Consider the following 20,395-nt stretch of genomic DNA (forward strand, 5'->3'; position numbering starts at 1 on the left):
ATGAGCGACGTGAGGTCGAGCATCGCAGAGCCGTGAGCGCGCAGGGCTGCGACAGGACCCCGAGGAGGCGCTCGACGGCTCCGCCTGGCGGCGGCGTGAGGTGTGGGGGGGGCGTGGGGTGTGGGGGGGGCGTGGGGTGTGGGGGGGGCGTGGGGTGTGGGGGGGGCGTGGGGGCGCGGGGGGGTGTGGGGGGGCGTGGGGTGTGGGGGGGCGTGGGGTGTGGGGGGGCGTGGGGTGGCGTGGGGTGTGGGGGGGCGTGGGGTGTGGGGGGGCGTGGGGGGTGGGGGGGCGTGGGGGGTGGGGGGTGGGGGGGCGTGGGGGGTGGGGGGGCGTGGGGGGTGGGGGGGCGTGGGGGGTGGGGGGGCGTGGGGGGTGGGGGGGCGTGGGGGGTGGGGGGGCGTGGGGGGTGGGGGGGCGTGGGGGGTGGGGGGGCGTGGGGGGTGGGGGGGCGTGGGGGGTGGGGGGGCGTGGGGGGTGGGGGGGGGCCCCACAGCCGTTGGGAGGAGCCCAGCGTCGGCACACGGCCGAAGGCTCCGATCGAGTTTCTCAAACCGTAGCCGTCCGTCTCGGTACCGTGACCCCAGTCGGCGAGGTACGCTCCACGTCGAGTCTGGGCGTCGCACGACGCGATTCTTCCGCCGCCGCCGGCCACAGCAGCAGTAGCGCAACAACGACCGCGTGTCCGCCACCACCAGCCATGTCCGTGCGGTCCGTCTCGGCCCAGGATCTGCAGGAGCTTTTGCTGTCGGGGCTGTGAGTGCAACCTTCTAACCCCCTCCGCCGCCCCAACTCTCTCCATCACCCTAAACCTTAAACACCCTCAAACAGAGGGTCCTAGATATTCTCTAAGCCGGGCCTCAGGTCCCGCTCACCATGGAGTATAAGGCCACTAAGCAGAGCTGTGGGGCACACGGACCCCGACCCACCCCCCTAAGCCTGTGTGTGAGGGCACACACAGGCCCCGAACTCTGCCGGTGGCCATCCCCGGGGTGAGGCGTTCTACCCCTGTGAGGCGGTCTTACGCAGCCTCTGCCCCCTTTCGCGTGGCGCAGGCCCCACATCGTGGTGCATTTCTGGGCAACATGGGCCCCGCAGTGCGCGCAGATGAACGACGTGATGGAGGAGCTCGCCACGGAGCACCCGGCCGTCTCCTTCGTGAAGGTGACGCGCAGCCGATCCGCTCCAAGCAACCTCCATTGACTAAACGGCAACTGCAGTGGTCACGGTGTTTCTCACGTCTCCCCCCCCCTCCCCCGTGTAGCTGGAGGCCGAGGCTGTACCGGAGCTAGCGCTCAAGCACAACGTGAACGCCGTGCCCACCTTCATCTTCTTCAAGGTAACAATGCGGGCACTCGCACGGCACGCAGCTGTCGTGGTTGCTCCACTCGCACGGCGTCGTGTAGCAAGCGTCGTGTTCGTGTGGGGGAGCAGGCCGGCCAGCCCGTGGAGCGGCTGGACGGAGCTCACGCCCCGGAGCTGGTGAGGAAAGTCCAGCAGCTGGCCGCGTCCCTGCCGCCCCCCCACGCTGCTCCCACCACCGCCGTGGCAAAGGCGCCCAGTGCCGATCTCAAGGAGCGCCTCCACACGCTGGTCCGTGCAGCGCCGTGCATGCTGTTTATAAAGGGCACGTCAAAGGAACCGCGATGTGGTAAGTGGGCCAGCCCCCCACACAGACAACACCCCCCCCCCCTATATATATACTGTATAGACTTTCACAGACTGTTGGGGCGAGTGTTGTTGGCCGGAATCTAAAATGCCGGCACGGGTGGCCAACGCCACGCCCGCCTTATTTGCTTCACAGTGCCGATGTGTACACAACGCGACGCGCTATGTCCTCTTTTTTAGGGCTGCGTTAAACTCAAGAGATGGCAGGAAAACAAACTCAGTGTCACCGGGTTTATAGTGCAGTGCCCTAACGACTACACTGCCACACACACACCTTGAACAAAGTTATTCCCAGAAAGATTCCGCCAACAGCCGTCTCCTGTTCACTGGGCACGCAGGTTTCAGTCGGCAGATGGTGGAAATACTAAACCAACACGGAGCAGAGTTCAGCAGCTTTGACATTCTCTCTGATGAGGCGGTACGACAGGGCCTAAAGGAGTTTTCCAACTGGCCTACCTACCCCCAGCTGTACGTGAACGGAGATCTCATAGGAGGTCTCGATATCATCAAGGTGAGCCCAGGGGTGGGTGGTAATCACATTAACGGTGACCACATGTTGAAGCTGGCACTTATCCAGAACGGGGTGACAGGACGGTGGGGGGGGGAATTAGTCCTGAGACAGACATTGAAGTGGTCTCCACGTGGTCTGGTAACCAAGGGGAAGACATAAGACCAGATGGTGGGAGACTATTACGACTGATTTTATATCTGACAGATAATAGCGTTTGTGAAGTGTCATGTCATCAACGTGTTTGACTATGGTGACATTTTGATCTTAATTTCACACGAGGAGTGGCGAGAGGTGCCGGCAAGACATAAAAGTACTGGTGGTAGGAATACGTGCAGCCTGACAAAGTAAACTAGCCGATAAATGTGAGACCGTTTCACCCAGTTTTGGAATTGTCATAAGGCATTTGTATGGCAAGTAAATATGTGATAATAGGTTTTCCCCTTTTTTCTGGCAACAAAACAGGTGTTAAGATGTTAAAACAGCAAACTGAAACCTTTTACAAGGAATCATGTCTGCATTAACCACAATGCTTGTGGTCAGAATGCAAAAAAAACATACTCTGATAATATATGCATTGTCCTTGAAACTGATTGGTCCACACCAGAGACAGCTTTCTTTTGAGCCTCGTCTCAAACGGTGTTAGATCATGCCAAAAGGCGTACAGCCCAAAGACAATGCACTATTAGAGTAATGAGAGCTCGGGGTGAGCCTCTACATCATGGGACCTCCTTTGCCAATACCAAAATATAATAGGTTTTCCCCTTTTTTCTGGCACCTGTTTTATTGCCAGACAAGTACTGTATAACCTGTAAAAACAAAGTTTTTCACTATAAATCCTTTATATGCGTGGCGGCTAGAGTCCTCTCGTCCTCTGGCTTGAGATGGCTGCCACCTATGGGTCAGATGATTGCATTGCACCATTAAGCAATTGGTAATTAAATATAATATTTTTGTCCTAAAAAGTGTACAATTTTGGAAAACATTTTTCACGAACATTAATTGTCACGCACAACGAGTCTGTGTGGAAAATGTCAGCTCGATTGGATCACGGGAAGTGGGTTAAAAAACGACCGAAAGATTTGCACGGTCGTAAGCAAGCAAGCAAGCGAACTTAATATAAAGGATTTAAAAAAAGGGGAAAACTGATTATCATATTTTCGTACTGGCAAAGGAGGTCCCATGAATTAAATATGTATTAACACGTAGGCTTTCGTGACTAATATTGTCCATACGAGGTTTTTGGGTTAGATTGTGTAAATATAACTGTCGTTAAACCTGCCACCACCCAACACGGTAAATGTTGTGAGTTTATCTCCAACACACCGATGTGCTGAACTAGTAACAAATTGGCATGTTTTATTTACATGACAAACCTTACAAGCCTTTTGCCTGTCCAAGGACGAGTGTATTGCAGTAAATCTGATACTTGCAAGTGAAAAGCAGACCGCGACGTGATATTAATTGCATCCATTCATGTGCAATTTATAAGGCTGCGGTGACACAGATACTTCATTTAAGTTCTTATCCCTTGTTCATCATGACGTCCTTTTTACTTCTATGTCTCAATAGCGTTATGGAAATCGTGTGATGTGAGGGTTCTGCTTTTGTAGTGAGGGTTATAAGTTGACGCTGAGGGGGGAAGAGGTTCCTTGCCCCCCCCCATGTGGAGTGATGTCACCTGCTCATGATTATTAATGAGGCGGTGGGTTCTCCATTTGGAGTGATGTCAACCGCTCATGATTATTAATGAGGGGCGCTGGTCGATGTGGAGTGACGTCATGTGTGGGACACAGACATCAACTCATTATAGTAGTGTAATAAAGCACTTCCACGACGAACCCTCTCTCCAGATGGCTTCCCTCTCTCTGTTGCCGTAACGTGCGCTCTCCCTCTTCCACCATCGCGGCGCGTCTATCTCTCCACGCTCGCCGCTGGCTGGCGGCGCGCTGGAGGGAGAGAAGGCTTGGCTGGCAGAGGCCGCCACGTGGCCGGTAGCGAGTAGAGGTAGGCGCTGATGCAGTCCAGATTCCAGGCTTCCCACACCGACCCCGAGTCCTCTCACTGCCTCACCTTATATTGCCCTTGGCAGAGCTAAACTCCGCCTCTAGCCATGCCTCCTCGTGGAACCTTCCCGATGGTTCCCGTACATACCCACGAGCTCCGCCCGTTACCTTTGGCCCAGATGGAACCCTTTCTTCTCATTGGATATTAGTTACCCAGCAGTGACTATGCAGTTGTAGTGACATAAGAAGGGAGGGGCTGCTGGGGGCTCTGGGACCCTGGGCGGGCCAGGCGCTTGGGCCCCTTGGCGCCAGGCGCTGGGTTCCCAGGCGGGTCAGACGCTTAAGCCTCTTGGCGCCAGGCGTTGGGTTCCCGGGTGGCCCAGGCGCTTAAGCCGCATGGCGCCACCAACGGAGGGGCTGTGTGTGCTCTGTGGGATATCTGGGGGCGCACACGGCCCCACCCCTCGTTGGGGACTAGGCATAAAAGGGGAGCTCCCTGGACGATCGGGGCAAGTTGTAGCTCAAGACCCAAGTCCCAAGACCAGCCATCTCAGGACCCTGGGATGTTGTGAGAGCCAGTGGTGGGACTCTGGAACTCCCGACTCTACGACCTTATGAGGGCGAGTTCCAGAGCGTAGCCAGAGTAGAGTATCTAGGCTGTGTACCTAGGCTGTGTACCTAGGCGGTAACAGAGTATCTGGACTGTTGGAGAGTTGGACTGTTGGAGAGTTGGAGTGTTGGATTGTAATAAAGAAGTTACCTCTCTACAAGTATCTCCGGGACCCGTTACACAGTTATCCCACGTCGTCCCTGAGATGGCGCTCTCTCATTACAATAGTAAATTGGCTTTCGATTTAAAGCTTTTGTGACTGCAGGGATTCATCTTCTTGGTTCTTTCGGTAAAGTCACGTAGAAGGGAAGTAATAAAATAATAAAAATAAAACATAATAAAATAATTCTCACAACGTTTCGGCCACAACGCAAGCAGCCGTCTGTCGGGGAGATGCTGTCTCCCTAACACCTGAGGACAGCTGCTTGCGTTGTGGCCGAAACGTCGTGAGAATTATTTTACGTTTTATTTTTATTCTTTTATTACTTCCCTTCTACGTGACTTTACCGAAAGAACCAAGAAGAGTAAATTGGCTGTCGGATGGTAGCGAGTTTAATGACACATTTACAGCGATCTAACACAAAAACCTCCATTATGGATAAATGTACTGTTTTCATAGGAGCTGGCAGAGACTGGAGAGTTGGACAAGATGTTCCCCAAGGAAGAAAGCTTAGAGGACAGGTAATGTCTTCAATTCAGAACAAAATAACGGCAGCGAAGCTTGACTCAACTCCTGACAGGTCATTAACACTTGTTTCTTTTCTAGGCTTAAATCTCTTATAAACAAGGCCCCCGTTATGTTGTTCATGAAAGGAAATAAAGAGGTAAGTGAATGTAGTGCATACAGTGTATACTTTTGAAACTCAAAGCAGGCTGGCCACAGTTTAATCTAAATTTCCACTGCCTGTTACAGACACCCCGCTGTGGGTTCAGTCGGAGTATTGTGAACATTCTCAATGACAATGGGTAAGTCGAAAGAATGAGGAATGCACATACAAATGCCAACACTACCACACTGGTCTCTATGAATCAGCATTGTTGAAACATGTTCTTTTGTCCAGGGTGAAGTATGAAACTTTCGATATACTTCAAGATGAGGAGGTATGTGCAAGAACACACTTTAAACAACAAAGTACTGTGTTACTTTGTGAACTCTTCACATTTGGAGCAGTATCCCAAGTGGCCATGCCAACAGTCCCACATTTTCTGTTCAGGTTCGGCAGGGCCTGAAGACTTTTTCAAACTGGCCAACCTATCCCCAGCTATATGCATGCGGTGAGCTGGTTGGAGGATTGGACATTGTTAAGGTGTGTTTTTTTGTCTAATCTCTCTTGCATGCTGCTAGGCTTCCGAAGTCTAAATTCAGTTTAAATTAAGTGCATTAAGAATAGGACACACACTGGCTCCAACTTGAGTAGACTATTTTCATACTTCTCTATCAGTCTGGCCCTCCAACTATCGTGCGTTCACATATTGAATTTTACCCCCTTATGCCATACTACTATATTAATGAAGCTCTTCATGTGCTCAGACCCTTAACTCTTCCCCTCTTTTGATGCTTTGTTGTAGGAACTGCTGGAATCTGGGGAGCTCCTGTCCACCTTGCAAGCCCCAAAATAGAAGATCAAACGGAATACCTCCACACAGAGGGAAGCCGCATGGGGGCGGATTCCACTCGAAAACCTCAGCTCTACACACGCATGTAAACGACAGTAATATTCATACTGTCTTTAGGGGGATGTATTGGTCATGATAATGGTGCCTCTGGGAATGGATATTAAATGCACATTGGTCTGTCATTGCAAGATGTTAATAAAAGGCTTACCGATTGTCCTTGCATGGTCTGGATTATGCAACTGCTGCCAGCTGAGGTATGTACGCTGAACTTCTTTCACACCATACATAGCCAACCGTGCTAATTAAAGGTGCAGGGTTGATTGCAGTGTGCACACTTACAGATTCTCTCGAGAAATTCCCTTGCAAAATTTGTTCTGCATAGCTATTAATGCTTGCTGTGCCATTCTCTTTGAATGGCACTTCCCACTGAGGAAGCACATACGAGCAGGAGGTTTGTGTTTTAATAAAAACTTGAAAAAGGAAAAATTATTGCAAATGACAAGACACTTCTACTTAAAACACAACACAAAAAACTGCAACGCAATACAGAAATAACCACATTGGTGCTAACAAAAATATTTTCACAGCATTCATGCATAAACATGGCTCATACAAAAGGACAAGTAAGCGGTCTGGGTGGCGAGATGTTAACTACCTCGCCTGGTATACATGAAGTCGTGGGTTCGATCCTAACCCCGACGCCTGTATATTTGGAGTTTGCATGTTCTCTCCGTGGTCATGTGGATTTTTCTCCGGGTCCTCCAGTTTTTTCCTCCGCATTTAGAATCATGCTTTTATTTGGCTGCTATACATTTCCACATAAGCCACTTCGTTGAGCTATCATTTGTGGCCAGGTTGCTTCTGAAAAATGGCTATGTAGCTCAGTGGGACTAACCTGGTGAAATGACAAGTTTTAAGTTTCAAAATGTAAAAAATATGTATCACGTGCCGGGTCATAGTCTGAACTCACCAGGCAGTATACAGCAGTCGGTCAGACTGCAGGCAGTAATGGTCATGAAGAATGGATGAATCAAGGTAGCTGTCATGCACATAAGCCTACACTGGGCTTGACGCTATGGCCAACAAGTATACCTCTTTGGTATGCAATACCTTCAGAATGATACAGTGTGGGCTGTGAGATTCCAGCGCCCAAGATTTGCATGTGCAAATCGACTTGGTGCAACACCCATGATAACCGTGTGCAATTGTGCCAAGGTGCAAAACGTCACATTTCAGTTTTCCCTGCAAAGCCAGTTGGCTGCACTCAAACGGACAAAATGTGGCTGTGGCTGCATTGATTCTGCCCATCTCTACTTAGCTTGCACAGCAACGTCATGTCAACTGCCTTAACAGTATTTTCAAAATATACTTACTCTGTACAATGCAATACATCGAACGAGTGCATGATTTTACACGTGCTTTGGTTCTACCCACCCTGGCTTGAATCCCTTTCATGGATATCTTAAGGCTACTTGATCCAGACAACGCATCTTGGAAAATACTTCACTGCCCACAAAGCTCACTAAAGATTCTATCAACTGATCCTCAGTAAAACGTAGGCCATGCATACCGCTTTTCATCCTTGCCATCCCGTCTATTCTCCCACCAACTTCCAAGATAGGATGGCTGTTCAACCTTGAAACATCCCTTTGAGGGCAATCTGTAAAACGCATGCATTGTCCTTTGAAACTCAACTCTTCAAGCCCCAACTGCACACTGGGCCATACGTCTCGCCAAGTCTCAGTCTTGCAGGATCATTATGTTGGTTGTGACAACTTCATCTCTTGATTTTCCATATCCTGCTGCTCTGCTGACAGCTCTGACAGCTCCGGTTGGTCTGCACTGAGTGGTCGTTTCTCTCCAGAACTACTCTGTAACTGTTCCTCAACAACCACAACCTCCCGCTGAAGGTTGTGCTGTGCCTGCTGTTGCTGCTGCTGAGGGCTGTGTGTCGACCCACCCAGGACCTGATGGCACATTGGACAAGTCTCCTGTAGATACAACCATTTGCGTAAACAGCCTGCATGAAAGTAGTGTCCACATGGTGTCAACACTGCACTCTCCATGTCCTGCACACAGGGAGACACACAGACCAGTGCACAATGTGTAAGGCAAACAAAAACCAAAGGACTTAATATTAAAACCAGTTATGCCAGGATCCTAATATAACCTTTAAAAAGGCAATGTGAATGAGCAATTGTTAAAACCTCCAAAATATTTTTTAAAATATGCTTATTTAGCCAGGATGAACAATGATCATTTAGAGTCCCAAGAAGGGGTCCGAAGGCATTTTTTTTATGTTTCCCATTTAAGTACTAATATGTCGAGGTATAAACGTCTAATATTATGCTGCTCTTGAGCAAACATGATTCGAGTGAAAAGATTTTTCCACTTTCATTATTTATGGCTGTATACATGTGGGTGGGCTTACATAAAGTGATGTTTATACAGTATAATGCATATAATCTATATAATACACTTGTTTGTAACGCCAAATAGATTTGGCCGGGGAGTGGGGGGGTTTATGCGAGGTGGAGAGATTGATTGTGCAGAGGTGGCGGAGAGGGGCTGATGACCTAGAAACATGGGTTTCGAGTATTTGGCTGCGATAAATGTCCACATGATAAACCACTTCATTGAGCTATCATTTATGGCCAGGTTGCTTCTGAAAAAGAGCTATATAGCTCAGTGGGCCTTACCTGGTAAAATAAACGAAATAATTTAGTTTAATAGTTTTACCTCAAAGACACTGGACTTTTCGGGAGAGGTATACTGAAGTTACGCCAGTTTTGGGTGAGGTTATGAGGGTATGATGACGTCATGAGACCCAGGGTGGTGAGGTGCAAGAGAGGTATGATGACGTTTATAGACGCTGGCGAGGTGAGGAAAGGGATGATTGTCATGCGACACCCCTGAAGTGGAGAGGGTTGATGACGTCACACAAGATTGGGCTAATGTGAAAAGGGGTTGATGACGTCACGAGCCATAGAAGGTAGTGAGGAGAGGGGACATGATTTAAATTTTTACTTAAACTTTCGTGACTGCAGGAATTGATCTTAGTTTTTTCGGTAAAGTCACGTAGATAGAAAACTAAAAAATAATAAAATAAAAATTATTAAGAAAAATAAGAAATTTAAAATAATAAAAGCAAAAAACCACAAAAAATTGAAATAATTAAATTAAGAATAGAAAATAAAAGCAAAAAACCCACGATGTTTCGATCGCAACACAAGCGGTGTTCATCAGGCGGAGAGAAAAGAGGGGGCAAGCCTCCAAATGTAACTGCTTATAAGGATTCCAAAGTGAGTGGGCGGGAGTAACGCGATATTGGCGAGTTGGAGCAGAGGGGTGATGATGTCACAAGATTCCAGTGAGTTGGTGAGAGGGGGTGACGTCACGAGACAAGGGTGAGGTGGAGGATAGGGAGTAATGATGTCCAGAGATGCAGGAGGGGGAGGGGTAATGATAAAAAATAATGATGTACAATTAGAGAACTTGAATGTATTCCCCATGGGACATGCACATTTCCAACTCGTCCAGAAACCACCTGCCGCACCTGGTAGCAAATGGAGCATACGTCTTGAAGTGCACGCAGCTGTGGTTCCGTAGCAATGGGCATGGCGTTTATACGGCTCACGGCTTCACGGCGGCGCAGGAAGCTCCTCCACCCGTGCTGTGCACGCCGCCACACATTGTAGTAGGCGTGCACGGCCAGGATAAAGACCCCCAGCCAGCTCCACTCGCCCAACAGTGTTTCAGCCGTGCCATAGCCCACTACCCCGACTGCCACCACAAACTCTAATGCACGGCATGATCCATTGGCTATGTAGATTATGTCATCAAGCGCAGCAAGAGGCCGCTCCACCACTTCTTCATAAAGGAAGAGAAGATAAATGAAGAGAGTGCACGCCACCTGGACAAGAAAAACACAAGTAGCTGAGGGTGGTGGAATACATGTGTAATGGTTCGATAGAGGCGCACACACTCGTGTGGAGGCAACACTATTTATTTAACACAACTGCAACACACCCGACACATAAGGTGGTGACCACCGTCCTACTCTGGCTAACACTCGGCTACTACTTCGCGTGGCCAAGCCAGGAGGGCTTCTGCTTGGCCACAATGACTGGAGGCTTCTTTCTTCAAAGTCTTCATGAGACGTCTTCATCCCAGGCACCAACAGCCAGCTCTCTGTGCCAAGCCCGCTTATAAGCCTCTCTGGCGTGGCCGGCCACCCCCTGGCCACGCTCCCCTTCTCGAACCCACAAGAAGGCTCCACTCCCCGACCACGTGACCCCCAGGGTCCCCCAGGGCCCCTGGCCCCCTCCTGGATATGGGCACGTGTCCAGCCGGGGTCACTCGGAGTGCCACGGCCTGACACAACCCCCGTGGCATCCATCAACAGCCTCCATACCGAACAGGCAGTGACGTCACGCGTCCAGACCCAACATAGCAGTGACGTCATGTGTGTACAGACCCAACATAACAGTGACGTCATGTGTATACAGACCCGATACAGTAGTGACGTCACATCAATTTTAGTCATTACTGCACTGGAGGTATACAAAAAAATGTTCCTACCTGTAGAGAGGTCAGGATGCTGCTGGACACAATGATGAGGAGCCAGAAGTCAAGAGTGAAGAAGCGGCAGATGGAGTAGGTCATGTAGAGGGGGAATAGGAAGAGGAAGAGGCAGAGGCTGATGGCACGAAAGTGCTTCCACACGCTCCTAGATGGGAGGGCACATTATTAAAAATGCTGTCACTTGTGAACAATTCAGAAAACCACAGGGCTATAATGAGCACTCGTCTGCATTTCTAGGCAGCTGTGTGCTTTTCAAGGGAGATAGAAAATGAAGGGCACCTGTTTTTGGATGCCCCAAGTGCAAGCACAATGGGGTCAGCAATCTCCAACATTGACTGCAGAGTGGAGGCCACGACAATAAAGAGGATGATGGTGAGGAGGAAAGCCCTCTGCAGCACCTGCAGCTCCATGAGCCCTGTCTGTACGGCGAGCAGCAGTAGTGTGGCACCCTCCGTCACACCCCTATGCACAGTAACACATGGGCAGGTAGACTTCTCTTCCAACTACACTGGGGTATCTGTCAAACTTCCAGCTGCAGTACTTACACCTTTAAGCCTTGCTTGAGCAAGAACAGACTCAGAACAGGGTAAAATAAGGTAGCCACTGTTATGTTTTAATAATAGCTGAGAATCTAAACCAGGTCAAGGATGACACACACAAAAGTAAATGCATGCAAGAATAAAGTTATCCTGTGTATCGCTGGTCTGTGAGGGGAAAGTCCTGTTTGCAAGTGTCCATACATGATGCACAAGAAGTATTGTAGCCAGCAGCAATAAACTAAAATTAATGGTTCCACATCTGTTAAATACATTCACATGACCCTACATGATAACAAATATGGCTGTTAGGTTATAGGTGGCCCATTGTGTGTGAACATCTGAAGCAAAGCAAGACAGTCATGTTGACTTTGAATGTAAAAGTGCCTCGTCTCACCTATGCATGACATTGTCATTGGCAAAGGCTTGGTATCCTTGCAGGTAGAACTTTCCAAGTGTGAGCACACCAAGTGCCAGGTAGGACACAGTGAAGGTGAGGCCCAGAAGAGAGTAGGGTGACCCACAGCACTCTGCCAAACTAGGGGAAGGGATGGAACAGTCAATGAACAAATATCGAAATATCTAACAATGCACACTCGGGCATGGATTGGTAGGACATGGTACACGAGTGGAATGACAGACAACAAGTCCATAGCTGGCCACTTAAAGGCACTCACAGAGGTGCCCTGACCTGGTCAAGAGCAGCAGAAGCAGTCGTTCGCGCACTACGGCCTGCCCACGTGTGGTCACGTATGAGTAGATGTGCAGCGAGAAGAGCACCAGCCAGAACACCATAAACAGCATGGGCACCACCAGCGAATGCCAAAGACTCATGCCCAGCGCCAGCCAGCCATACATCTCTGTGACCTAATGCAAATGCCAGCAGATGTGCACACACACACATAGACACACACACAAACCTGGGCTCACATAAAAAAAAATATTTCGCTCATTTACGTGTGATAATGTATGACAAATTTACATGTTGTGTTCTGTGTGCAAGTGCATCACGTGGAGTGTGCGCTCGTGCCTCCCACCTGTACAGCCTCACGATAGGCAGACTTGGCAAGGTCGTAGGGGACACCCAGGTTTGAGACTAAGTAGCACAACACCTCCAGCCCCGTAAATGCCATGGCAAAACAGTTAACCACTGGTAGAGTAGGGAGCGGCACCGAGCACAGCCTTGCCAGCAGTGGTAGCAGCGGTGCCGAGAATAGCCACAACCGTCTTGACTGCATTAGCAGCAAGCACATCGTGCACACCAACAGCTGACCTGTACCACAAACACACACCACCACTTTTTTTTCTTCACTTGACTAAGAACACTTGACTAAGAACAACCACCGGCGCTAACACATGCAGGAGAAAATTATACATGGGCACTCACACAGGCAGCACGTGTGCACCTGAATAATGACTTCGGGGTGATTTTTTTTCGTACAGAAATGTCATCACGCCTTCACCACCCATTCTCCCACCGTACCTCGCCTCACTGAAGCTCACGATAAAACCCTATGCAGCGTCACTCAAAATCTCCTTCGGACACCAAAGGTCTCGAACTGTTACAGCCTCATGTCGGTTTTCTGCTGTCGCCCCCTCAGTGTGGAACTTGTTGGATCTATGCCCTGTTTTCCGTTATTAATATTAAGAATAATTAAGAAAAAAAAACTATTTCTCTTTTTATTATATCTATATATACCTTTTAATTAAATAATGAAAACAACCCACTACAAACACACCAGGAATCTGTGAAACGGCCATTAAACTGGTAAGAAGTCGGTGACAGAGAGGTCATAGACATCCAGATGGACAAAAGATGTATGGACTAACCTCCCAAAGACATCTGGAGATGTACAGATAAGGTGCAGAGCAAACAACGGTTGAAACTCGCGTTTTCTTAACGTTTTCCTTACCGAAAAGTAGAAACTTAACATAGATAATTAACCAACAAACAATACTTTTATTATTAGTAATTCCCTTATATTCACCGCATACATATTATTTAGAAGTATATGTTTCCTATCTACACGACCTTCCGAAAAACTAAAGAGTACGAATTCCAGAAAGCTTAAGTGCATAGTACACTTAACCTCAGGACATAAAAAAATTAACTCAGAATAAAAACACCAATCTCTGGAGAACTAAACTTGGCGAAGCCCAAAATAATAATGTGACGAGGATCATGACGAATATTCATTAAACATAGACGAATGATAACCCCGATACCAAGACCGAAGGAACTCATAAAATATAATTCAAGAATAAATGTAATACACAGCACCACATAAATGTATTGCAAACATCTCCTCAGCCACCTTTGTCTTCCAGCAGGGCCTGACAAGCAAAGAGGGAGTAAAAAGGTCACAAGGGGCGGGGGGGGGTTTGTGCTGACATGGTTTGTTTTCTCTCGCAAGGGTCGCGGGGGTGTCTGCTTTTTCTCGCTCTGTTTGTGTTTTGTTGCCCGCTCGCAAGGAATGCACAGAAGGGAGTCACGTTTTGAGTTAGGCATGGGCGCACACAGCGAACAGGCAGTCTGGGTTGAGTCGTGCTCAGTCTCGCAACTCGGCTTGCGACGCGGTGTTGCGACGGGGCTCGCAAGAGAGGTGTGGCAGTCGTGCCTCAAGGAGAGATGGGACGACGAGACGTCGTTAAAGTGACAGTCTGAGAGCAGTCTGGGTTGAGTCGTGCTCAGTCTCGCAACTCGGCGTGCGACGCGGTGTTGCGACGGGGCTCGCAAGAGAGCGGAGGCGCGTCGTGCCTCGAGGAGAGATGGAACGACGAGACATCGTTAAAGTGACAGTCTGAGAGCAGTCTGTCCGAGTCGCGCTCAGTCTCACAACTCGGCTTGCGACGCAGTGTTGCGACGGGGCTCGCAAGAGAGCTGGGGCGGTTGTGCCTCGAGAAGTGATGGAACGAGGAGGGGTCGTTCGAGTCGCAGAAGTCTGAGTTCAACCTGGGTCAGGGCTGGGTTTCAGCCGTGCTCCGGCTGGCGGAGCGTCGTGAGGACACGAAACACCGATAGCAGGTGTCGCTTCTCGCAGAACGAAGTTAAGTGCGAGTGAAGCTGGCAGCTGCCCGAACAAGGGAAGCACGGAGCAGAGAGAGTGACGAGTGATGACAAGCAATCAACCTGTAAAAGGGCGGAGATCGCCAAGCGTCGACCAAGCGTACAAAGCAGAGAGCGCGAAGCAGTGGAGAAAGCCTGGTCAAACGGCTGTGGAGAGAGAGAGAGCGCAAGAGCAGCACGACTCGGACGTCACCGGGCGTCACCGAGCGTCGTGCCAACTCGTCATCCAGCAGTGGAGAGAGAGAGAGCGCAAGAGCAGCACGACTCGGACGTCACCGGGCGTCACCGAGCGTCGTGCCAACTCGTCATCTAGCAGTAGAGGGAGAGAGAGTGCAAGAGCAGCACGACTCGGACGTCACCGGGCGTCACCGAGCGTCGTGCCAACTCGTCATCTAGCAGTGGAGGGAGAGAGAGCGCACAAGCAGAGACACGCAGGGGCTCGCGGCGGCCACGCCCAAGCCAGAGAAAACTTTTGGCCGCTGTTTGTATCCTCCTACACCACACAAGCTAACGACACAATTAAAATTACGAGGGGACAACGCACACACAGCACGCACACGAATAAGACTTAAAAAAAAAAAATTATTATCTTTGCGTTTCAGAAAGGGTTGCCATTTCGAGGTGGTGCGTTCAATATCAACTGATCGTGCAAAGCAGTTGCTGCCGTCGAGTTACATGAATAAGAAATGTTTTAGTCATTCATTTTCATTAACTACATAATCACGCCAATGAAGAAGTATTTTTAGTCATTCATTTTCGTTACTGCATAATCTTGTCCATGAATTTATTGACGTATACTTGCTTTCGGATAAGAGAGTGTCATGTGCTTGTTTAGAATAAAATTGCTTAACACCAACTGTTCGAGTGCTTCTTTCCAAATCCATGCAAAACTATCTTATTCTTGATAACTGTATCCTGCGATGAGATATGAAAATGGAGACCTAAAATATCATAACACACACTAAGATAATCGGTAAACGTTTAATCGATGATAAGCGTGTTATCCTGATTGATATAACTCTGGATAAACGAAGCTAAGCCTAATTATCACAACTGCTCACATTAACATCATCGCAAGCATCCGCATAAATTACTACGATTATCTCAGCGGTTATCATAATTTATGCATATAATCACACGCATCATCATAATTTATGCATGTTAGTACACACATTAACATAATTAATGCGATTTGCGCATTTTTCGGAAAATTATTAATTTTTATTATTTTCATCAAAATTTCATAACCCGACACATACAACAAACTCTATCCCTTTGCACATCCACAACATCAAATGCACTCTGACTTTCAAAAAACATCTAAAGGCCTGTCTGGATCAGGATTTCGTGCAGCCCTGAGCTTGGCTCCGTGCCTCTGAGTTGTTGACTTGTCTGCAAAATCTGGCCCGTTATATATGTCATTATTATTACTATTGGGACTCGAGACACAATCCAGGTGTTACATTACCAGCCAAGCAGAAGAAGAAGCGTGTGCGTGCATCCGGCTGGGTCAGTACTGGGCCTTCATAACCAGCTTCCAGCTCTGCCTCCACATAAAATCTGGCACAAATAGGCACACATACAGCACAGCCTCTCTTTAGGGAGCTACATGACCTTACTTTGTGATAAAGTTTTTTACAAAATATACACTCATGGAAACATCACCTCAAATGAGACCGTGAAAGTCCAATAAACTGTCAACACACAATCAGGCCGTCGAGGAATATGAAGCCTGTGCAACAAATTTTTCTTAAGTTTTCAGTTCATAGTCAATTCGGAAGAAGTTCCAGTGACTGTATCAAAACAGTGGACATCTCCATCACTGGCTCTGGGGAACCAACAGAGAGGAACATTGTCGAAGAGAACATCTGAGAAGAGGGACCCCTGTACTTCATGTGTACAGCTAAGTGCTAACTTCATCGTTAATCACCGTTTTGTAACATGAACCTTATGGCAGGACCCCGGGGTCCCTTAAGCCCCCGGCTCTTGCATAAACTGCATTGCGACGTCATTTTATGTCTGTTGAAGGCGAACGATATGGCAATCTATTCCTCTTGACGAGCTCTACACTATGCGCTAATCAAAGTTTAAAAGTTTTGTTTCTTCTGCGCATTCGTCCTCGCTGCGCTTGGACGACATGACAACAGAATGATCTGTGCGAGGTGGGTCGCAGCGTTTATTCGGGACCCTGGGGTCCCGACATAAGGTTCATCATCTATCCCGTAGACGGGTCACCAATGGCAAGCACAACAACAGTGCTGCAGTTCCGGGGCTCAACTCTTTCTAAATTTGTTCACGTGTAAATAAAAATATTGATGTTTGCAGGTGAGCACGAAATAATCACATTGTCAAAAAAAACGGAACACTGCAGAGCACTTTATTTCACGAAATAGTGGTGTAGCCGCTCCGTGAGTGTCTTAACAGGAAATACCCAACTGTTTAAATACGTTGCGATTTAAAGCTTTCGTGACTGCAGGGATTTTTATTATTTTATTACTTCCCTTCTACGTGACTTTACCGAAAGAACCAAGAAGATGTTTAAATAAGCTCGCATAGTTGGGACTTGCGAGTCACGCATTTTAATGTTGGTTTCTGCTTCATTTGAGATAAAGTCTACCCCGGTGTGTGTTGGGGGGGGGACCGGTAGTGTAGTGGTGCACTACGAATCCTGCGACCCAAGTTCGATTCCAGCTCACGGTCAACACAAGTGATGATTACCTTAATCGGTCCTGAGCCTCCCCTAGGTCAGCTCCGCCTCAAATGAGTACCTGGTGCGATGTGCAAACATCGCCACTGGAGAGACACCCACCCCCTCGTGTGCCATGCTGGCCTTCATAGGTGCTAACAGCACTTGCCCCAACAATATGTTAAGGCTACACGGGGGATCATTGTCTTTGGGGGCGGGGAGAGTGACCACACAGGTGGTTGGTGTTGGTGGTTGGTGGTGGTGTTGGTGGTGGTGGGCACGTCACCTGGAGATGTGGTGTCCTGCGTAGAGCAGCCCGGCAGTCAGCACGCACAGGTAGAGGCGGACGAGGCGCTGCAGCGGCAGCCCGAGCATCACGATGCACAAGATGTGGCCTGGAATGGCGAGTCGGGGGGTTACGCCGCGTATCTCACCGTCACGCCCCCCAGCTCCCTTTGCGCGCATCGATGCACAAAACAAAAAACAAAGATCCCCCGTGTAGCCTGAACAAACTGTTGGGGCAAGTGCTGTTAGCGAGCATATATGAAGGCCAGCACGGCACACGAGGGGGTGGGTGGCCAGCACCACGCCCGGCCGCCTTTGTCTCCCCAGTGGCGTTGTTTACACACCGCCCCAGGTACTCATGTGAGGCCGAGTCGAAATAGAGGAGGCCCAGGACCGATTCAGATAATCGTCACTGTTGGCCGTGAGCGGGAATTGAATTTGTGTCGCCGGCATCGCATCGCTGATCGCTCCACGCCCAAGCGCCCCTTGCGTGCCTCACTGCACTCAGCACCCCCCCCCCCACTACACAAACTACAGCCACCCGCATCACTCATGCAGCGCCTTGTCATCCCCGGCTGAAAAGGCGCTTTAGAAGTGTACATTATAATAATAGTGTTATTAATGATATTTTACCTAATAAGACAAGCCACAGCATGAGGAGGGTTCAATGCCTCGTCCGGGGGCGTGGACTTAACGCCCCTGAACCCCCGTGGCCCCAGAGGTCCCCGGTAGGAACCCTGCAGGTTCCCCCGTAGGTACCCACTTGGTCCCCAGGTCCGCACGAGGTACCCTCTGGTCTCAGAATTGAACGAGAGCCCCCCCCCAGACGTCCCCTCAACACACCCAGGTAGTAGAGGTTGCAGATCACGGACTGGTACTTGGCGAGCAAGAGCGGCGCGTCGGGAAGGCCCAACTCGTGCAGGGAGACGTGGCCGTCCCAGCGGTAGAGCCGCTCCAGGGCCAGAATGCTGGGCACCCGCAGGGCCACACTCCACGCCGGAGCCAGGCCGCAGAGGGCCTCGACCGCCCGGTCCCAGCGCCGAGCCATCGTCCGGGACGGGCCTCCCCTCGGACTCTCGGTCGCTATTTATTCGACGCTGCCGATAGCAACGCCTTCATCCTCACGCCGCTGTCGCACAGCGCGGGCCTCGTAGCGGCGCCTTTTCTCCTGCGGAGGCTGCGAGGGACGAGCCGCGGCCTCCTGCTCCGGCTCGCTGCTCCTCGGTAGCGAGCGGCCACTGCGAGGAGCGGCCCGCGGGTTGCCCGACCCCTGACGCCGCTCCCGGAACCGATCGCTGGGGGCCGGGGCTGCTCACCGCTGCTGCTGCCTCTTTCCCTCCTGCTCCCTCCCCACCACGCCCCGTGTACCCCCGCCCCGCCACTAGCTGCTGCTGCTGCTTCACTCTCACTTCCTCTCTTGCTTCTTGCTCCCGTCCCTCCACCCTCGGAGGGGCCACTGGCACGTCAATGTGCCATGGCGACTGCTGCCGCGTGAGGCGCGAGGTTTCTGGGCGCCCGGCATGAGCGACGCGGCCCTTGTTGACGGCTCGTCGGGGGCCCACGCTGCCCCTCCTGCCCCCGCTGCCCCTCCTGCCCCTGCTGCTCCTCCTGCCCCTGCTGCTCCTCCTGCCCCCGCTGCCCCTGCTGCTCCTTCTGCCCTGCTGCTCCTCCTGCCCCTGCTGCTCCTCCTGCCCCTGCTGCTCCTCCTGCCGCTGCTGCCCCTCGTGCTCCTCCTGCCCCTGCTGCTCCTCCTGCCCCTGCTGCCCCTCCTGCCCACGCCGCCCCTGCTGCCCCTCCTGCCCACGCCGCCCCTGCTGTCCCTCCTGCCCCTGCGTGCGACACCCCGTTACCAGCTGTGGAGAGCCTCGCCACAGGGCCCAAAGGTCACAGCTTCGCTGCACTTATATATGCCGTAGAAACTTCTCACGGAAAACACTTTTTCCTATTGTTATTTAAATGAAGACAAGGTTAGTTTCCGTGGAGCAATAACAGCAGAAGTTGACTTTGACATCCAGAGGTCGCCGATTGCTCCTGCAGCTGCAGTCACTGCAGAGTGTGAGCAAGTTTCCTAGGCCCCCCCTCCTCTCTCCACCCAGAATCAGTAACACGATCCTGTGAATGTGTGCACAGTCGAGCGGCAGATTGCGTGTGGTGGGATGAAGTGTGGGTACATCCAACTCCTCCAACGCGTCTGGTCAGTGTGGAAAAGTAGACCAAGTACCCGCTCGGGCCCTCTATGACGGACCAAAAGTGGCGTGAGCAAGCAATTGCAGAAAGAGAATGATGCCTGCCGCCGTGCGCTTTAAACTTTCGCTCGTGCCAATCGGTGGAATCTGGATTAAAATTCCCCTAGGATCGATTAACGGGTGCGAATTTCAGAAATTAGTAACCATTACCGGTGTATTGGTTATCGCTTAACCTCCGTTATTTATAGCACACGTTTGCATCTCGTGAGGAGTCGCGCTGTGATGTCTGTGTAGCGCTGTAAATGGGCTAGATGTGTACTAATGGATCGCGCTACTTACCTGCAGTTGCGAACGAGGTCCACCAGGGGCAATACCTTAGACCGGCATAGGGGCCGGGCCGCTCGATTCCCCAGCTCCGAGACAAGGGGGGGGGGGGGCTGCGGGGTGTGCTGGGATCCCCCGGGACCCCCCTAGGAACTCTCTGGAAGGAAGGCGGGGCCGGGGGCAGGCACGCCTCCAGAGCTGTATAAAAACCTGACCTCTGGACGGCTCGGGAACCAGTTGAAGACTGAAGCCCAGCTAGCTAGGACCCTGGGACTCACCTGACTCGCCGTCCTTGTAAGGGCCGGGACCGAGCGGGCCAGT

The 20,395-nt window shown here is 50.6% G+C and overlaps 2 protein-coding genes across 3 annotated transcripts; one reads left to right on the top strand and one right to left on the bottom strand.

The window, feature by feature from the left end:
- Window positions 1-479: 479 nt before the first annotated feature.
- Window positions 480-6,618, top strand: GLRX3 (glutaredoxin 3). 2 transcript variants are annotated; one of them, XM_078861256.1, is made up of 11 exons: window positions 480-753; window positions 1,053-1,161; window positions 1,262-1,336; window positions 1,432-1,648; window positions 2,004-2,176; window positions 5,409-5,470; window positions 5,556-5,613; window positions 5,703-5,755; window positions 5,851-5,890; window positions 6,004-6,096; window positions 6,359-6,618. In XM_078861256.1, the coding sequence occupies exons 1-11, from the start codon at window positions 698-700 to the stop codon at window positions 6,407-6,409; spliced, it is 987 nt and encodes a 328-aa protein (XP_078717382.1). In that variant the 5' UTR covers window positions 480-697; the 3' UTR covers window positions 6,410-6,618. The 2 variants fall into 2 exon arrangements, with proteins under 2 accessions (XP_078717382.1, XP_078717383.1); XM_078861257.1 differs by lacking the exon at window positions 6,004-6,096.
- Window positions 6,619-6,859: 241 nt separating this feature from the next.
- Window positions 6,860-19,124, bottom strand: LOC144934992 (RING finger protein 145-like). The gene is made up of 10 exons (XM_078861259.1): window positions 18,408-19,124; window positions 17,566-17,674; window positions 16,062-16,153; window positions 12,564-12,799; window positions 12,218-12,393; window positions 11,924-12,064; window positions 11,270-11,452; window positions 10,988-11,135; window positions 9,963-10,319; window positions 6,860-8,475 (listed from the first exon to the last, which is right to left on the bottom strand). Exons 1-10 carry the CDS (start codon window positions 18,610-18,612, stop codon window positions 8,164-8,166), a joined length of 1,959 nt encoding a protein of 652 aa, XP_078717385.1. The 5' UTR covers window positions 18,613-19,124; the 3' UTR covers window positions 6,860-8,163.
- Between the last annotated feature and the right edge of the window lie 1,271 nt (window positions 19,125-20,395).

This window comes from Lampetra fluviatilis, chromosome 12, assembly GCF_964198595.1.
Source record: "Lampetra fluviatilis chromosome 12, kcLamFluv1.1, whole genome shotgun sequence".
NCBI lineage: Eukaryota > Metazoa > Chordata > Hyperoartia > Petromyzontiformes > Petromyzontidae > Lampetra > Lampetra fluviatilis.

Coding starts and splice junctions, on each gene's coding strand:
- GLRX3 (XM_078861256.1), top strand. CDS start 698: ATGTCCGTGCGGTCCGTCTCGGCCCAGGATCTGCAGGAGCTTTTGCTG. Junction 1,337..1,431: donor CCACCTTCATCTTCTTCAAG/GTAACAATGCGG, acceptor GTGGGGGAGCAG/GCCGGCCAGCCCGTGGAGCG. Junction 2,177..5,408: donor GAGGTCTCGATATCATCAAG/GTGAGCCCAGGG, acceptor CTGTTTTCATAG/GAGCTGGCAGAGACTGGAGA.
- LOC144934992 (XM_078861259.1), bottom strand. CDS start 18,612: ATGGCTCGGCGCTGGGACCGGGCGGTCGAGGCCCTCTGCGGCCTGGCT. Junction 11,136..11,269: donor CTTGGGGCATCCAAAAACAG/GTGCCCTTCATT, acceptor CCTCCCATCTAG/GAGCGTGTGGAAGCACTTTC. Junction 8,476..9,962: donor TATGCTCCATTTGCTACCAG/GTGCGGCAGGTG, acceptor CCCTGTGTGCAG/GACATGGAGAGTGCAGTGTT.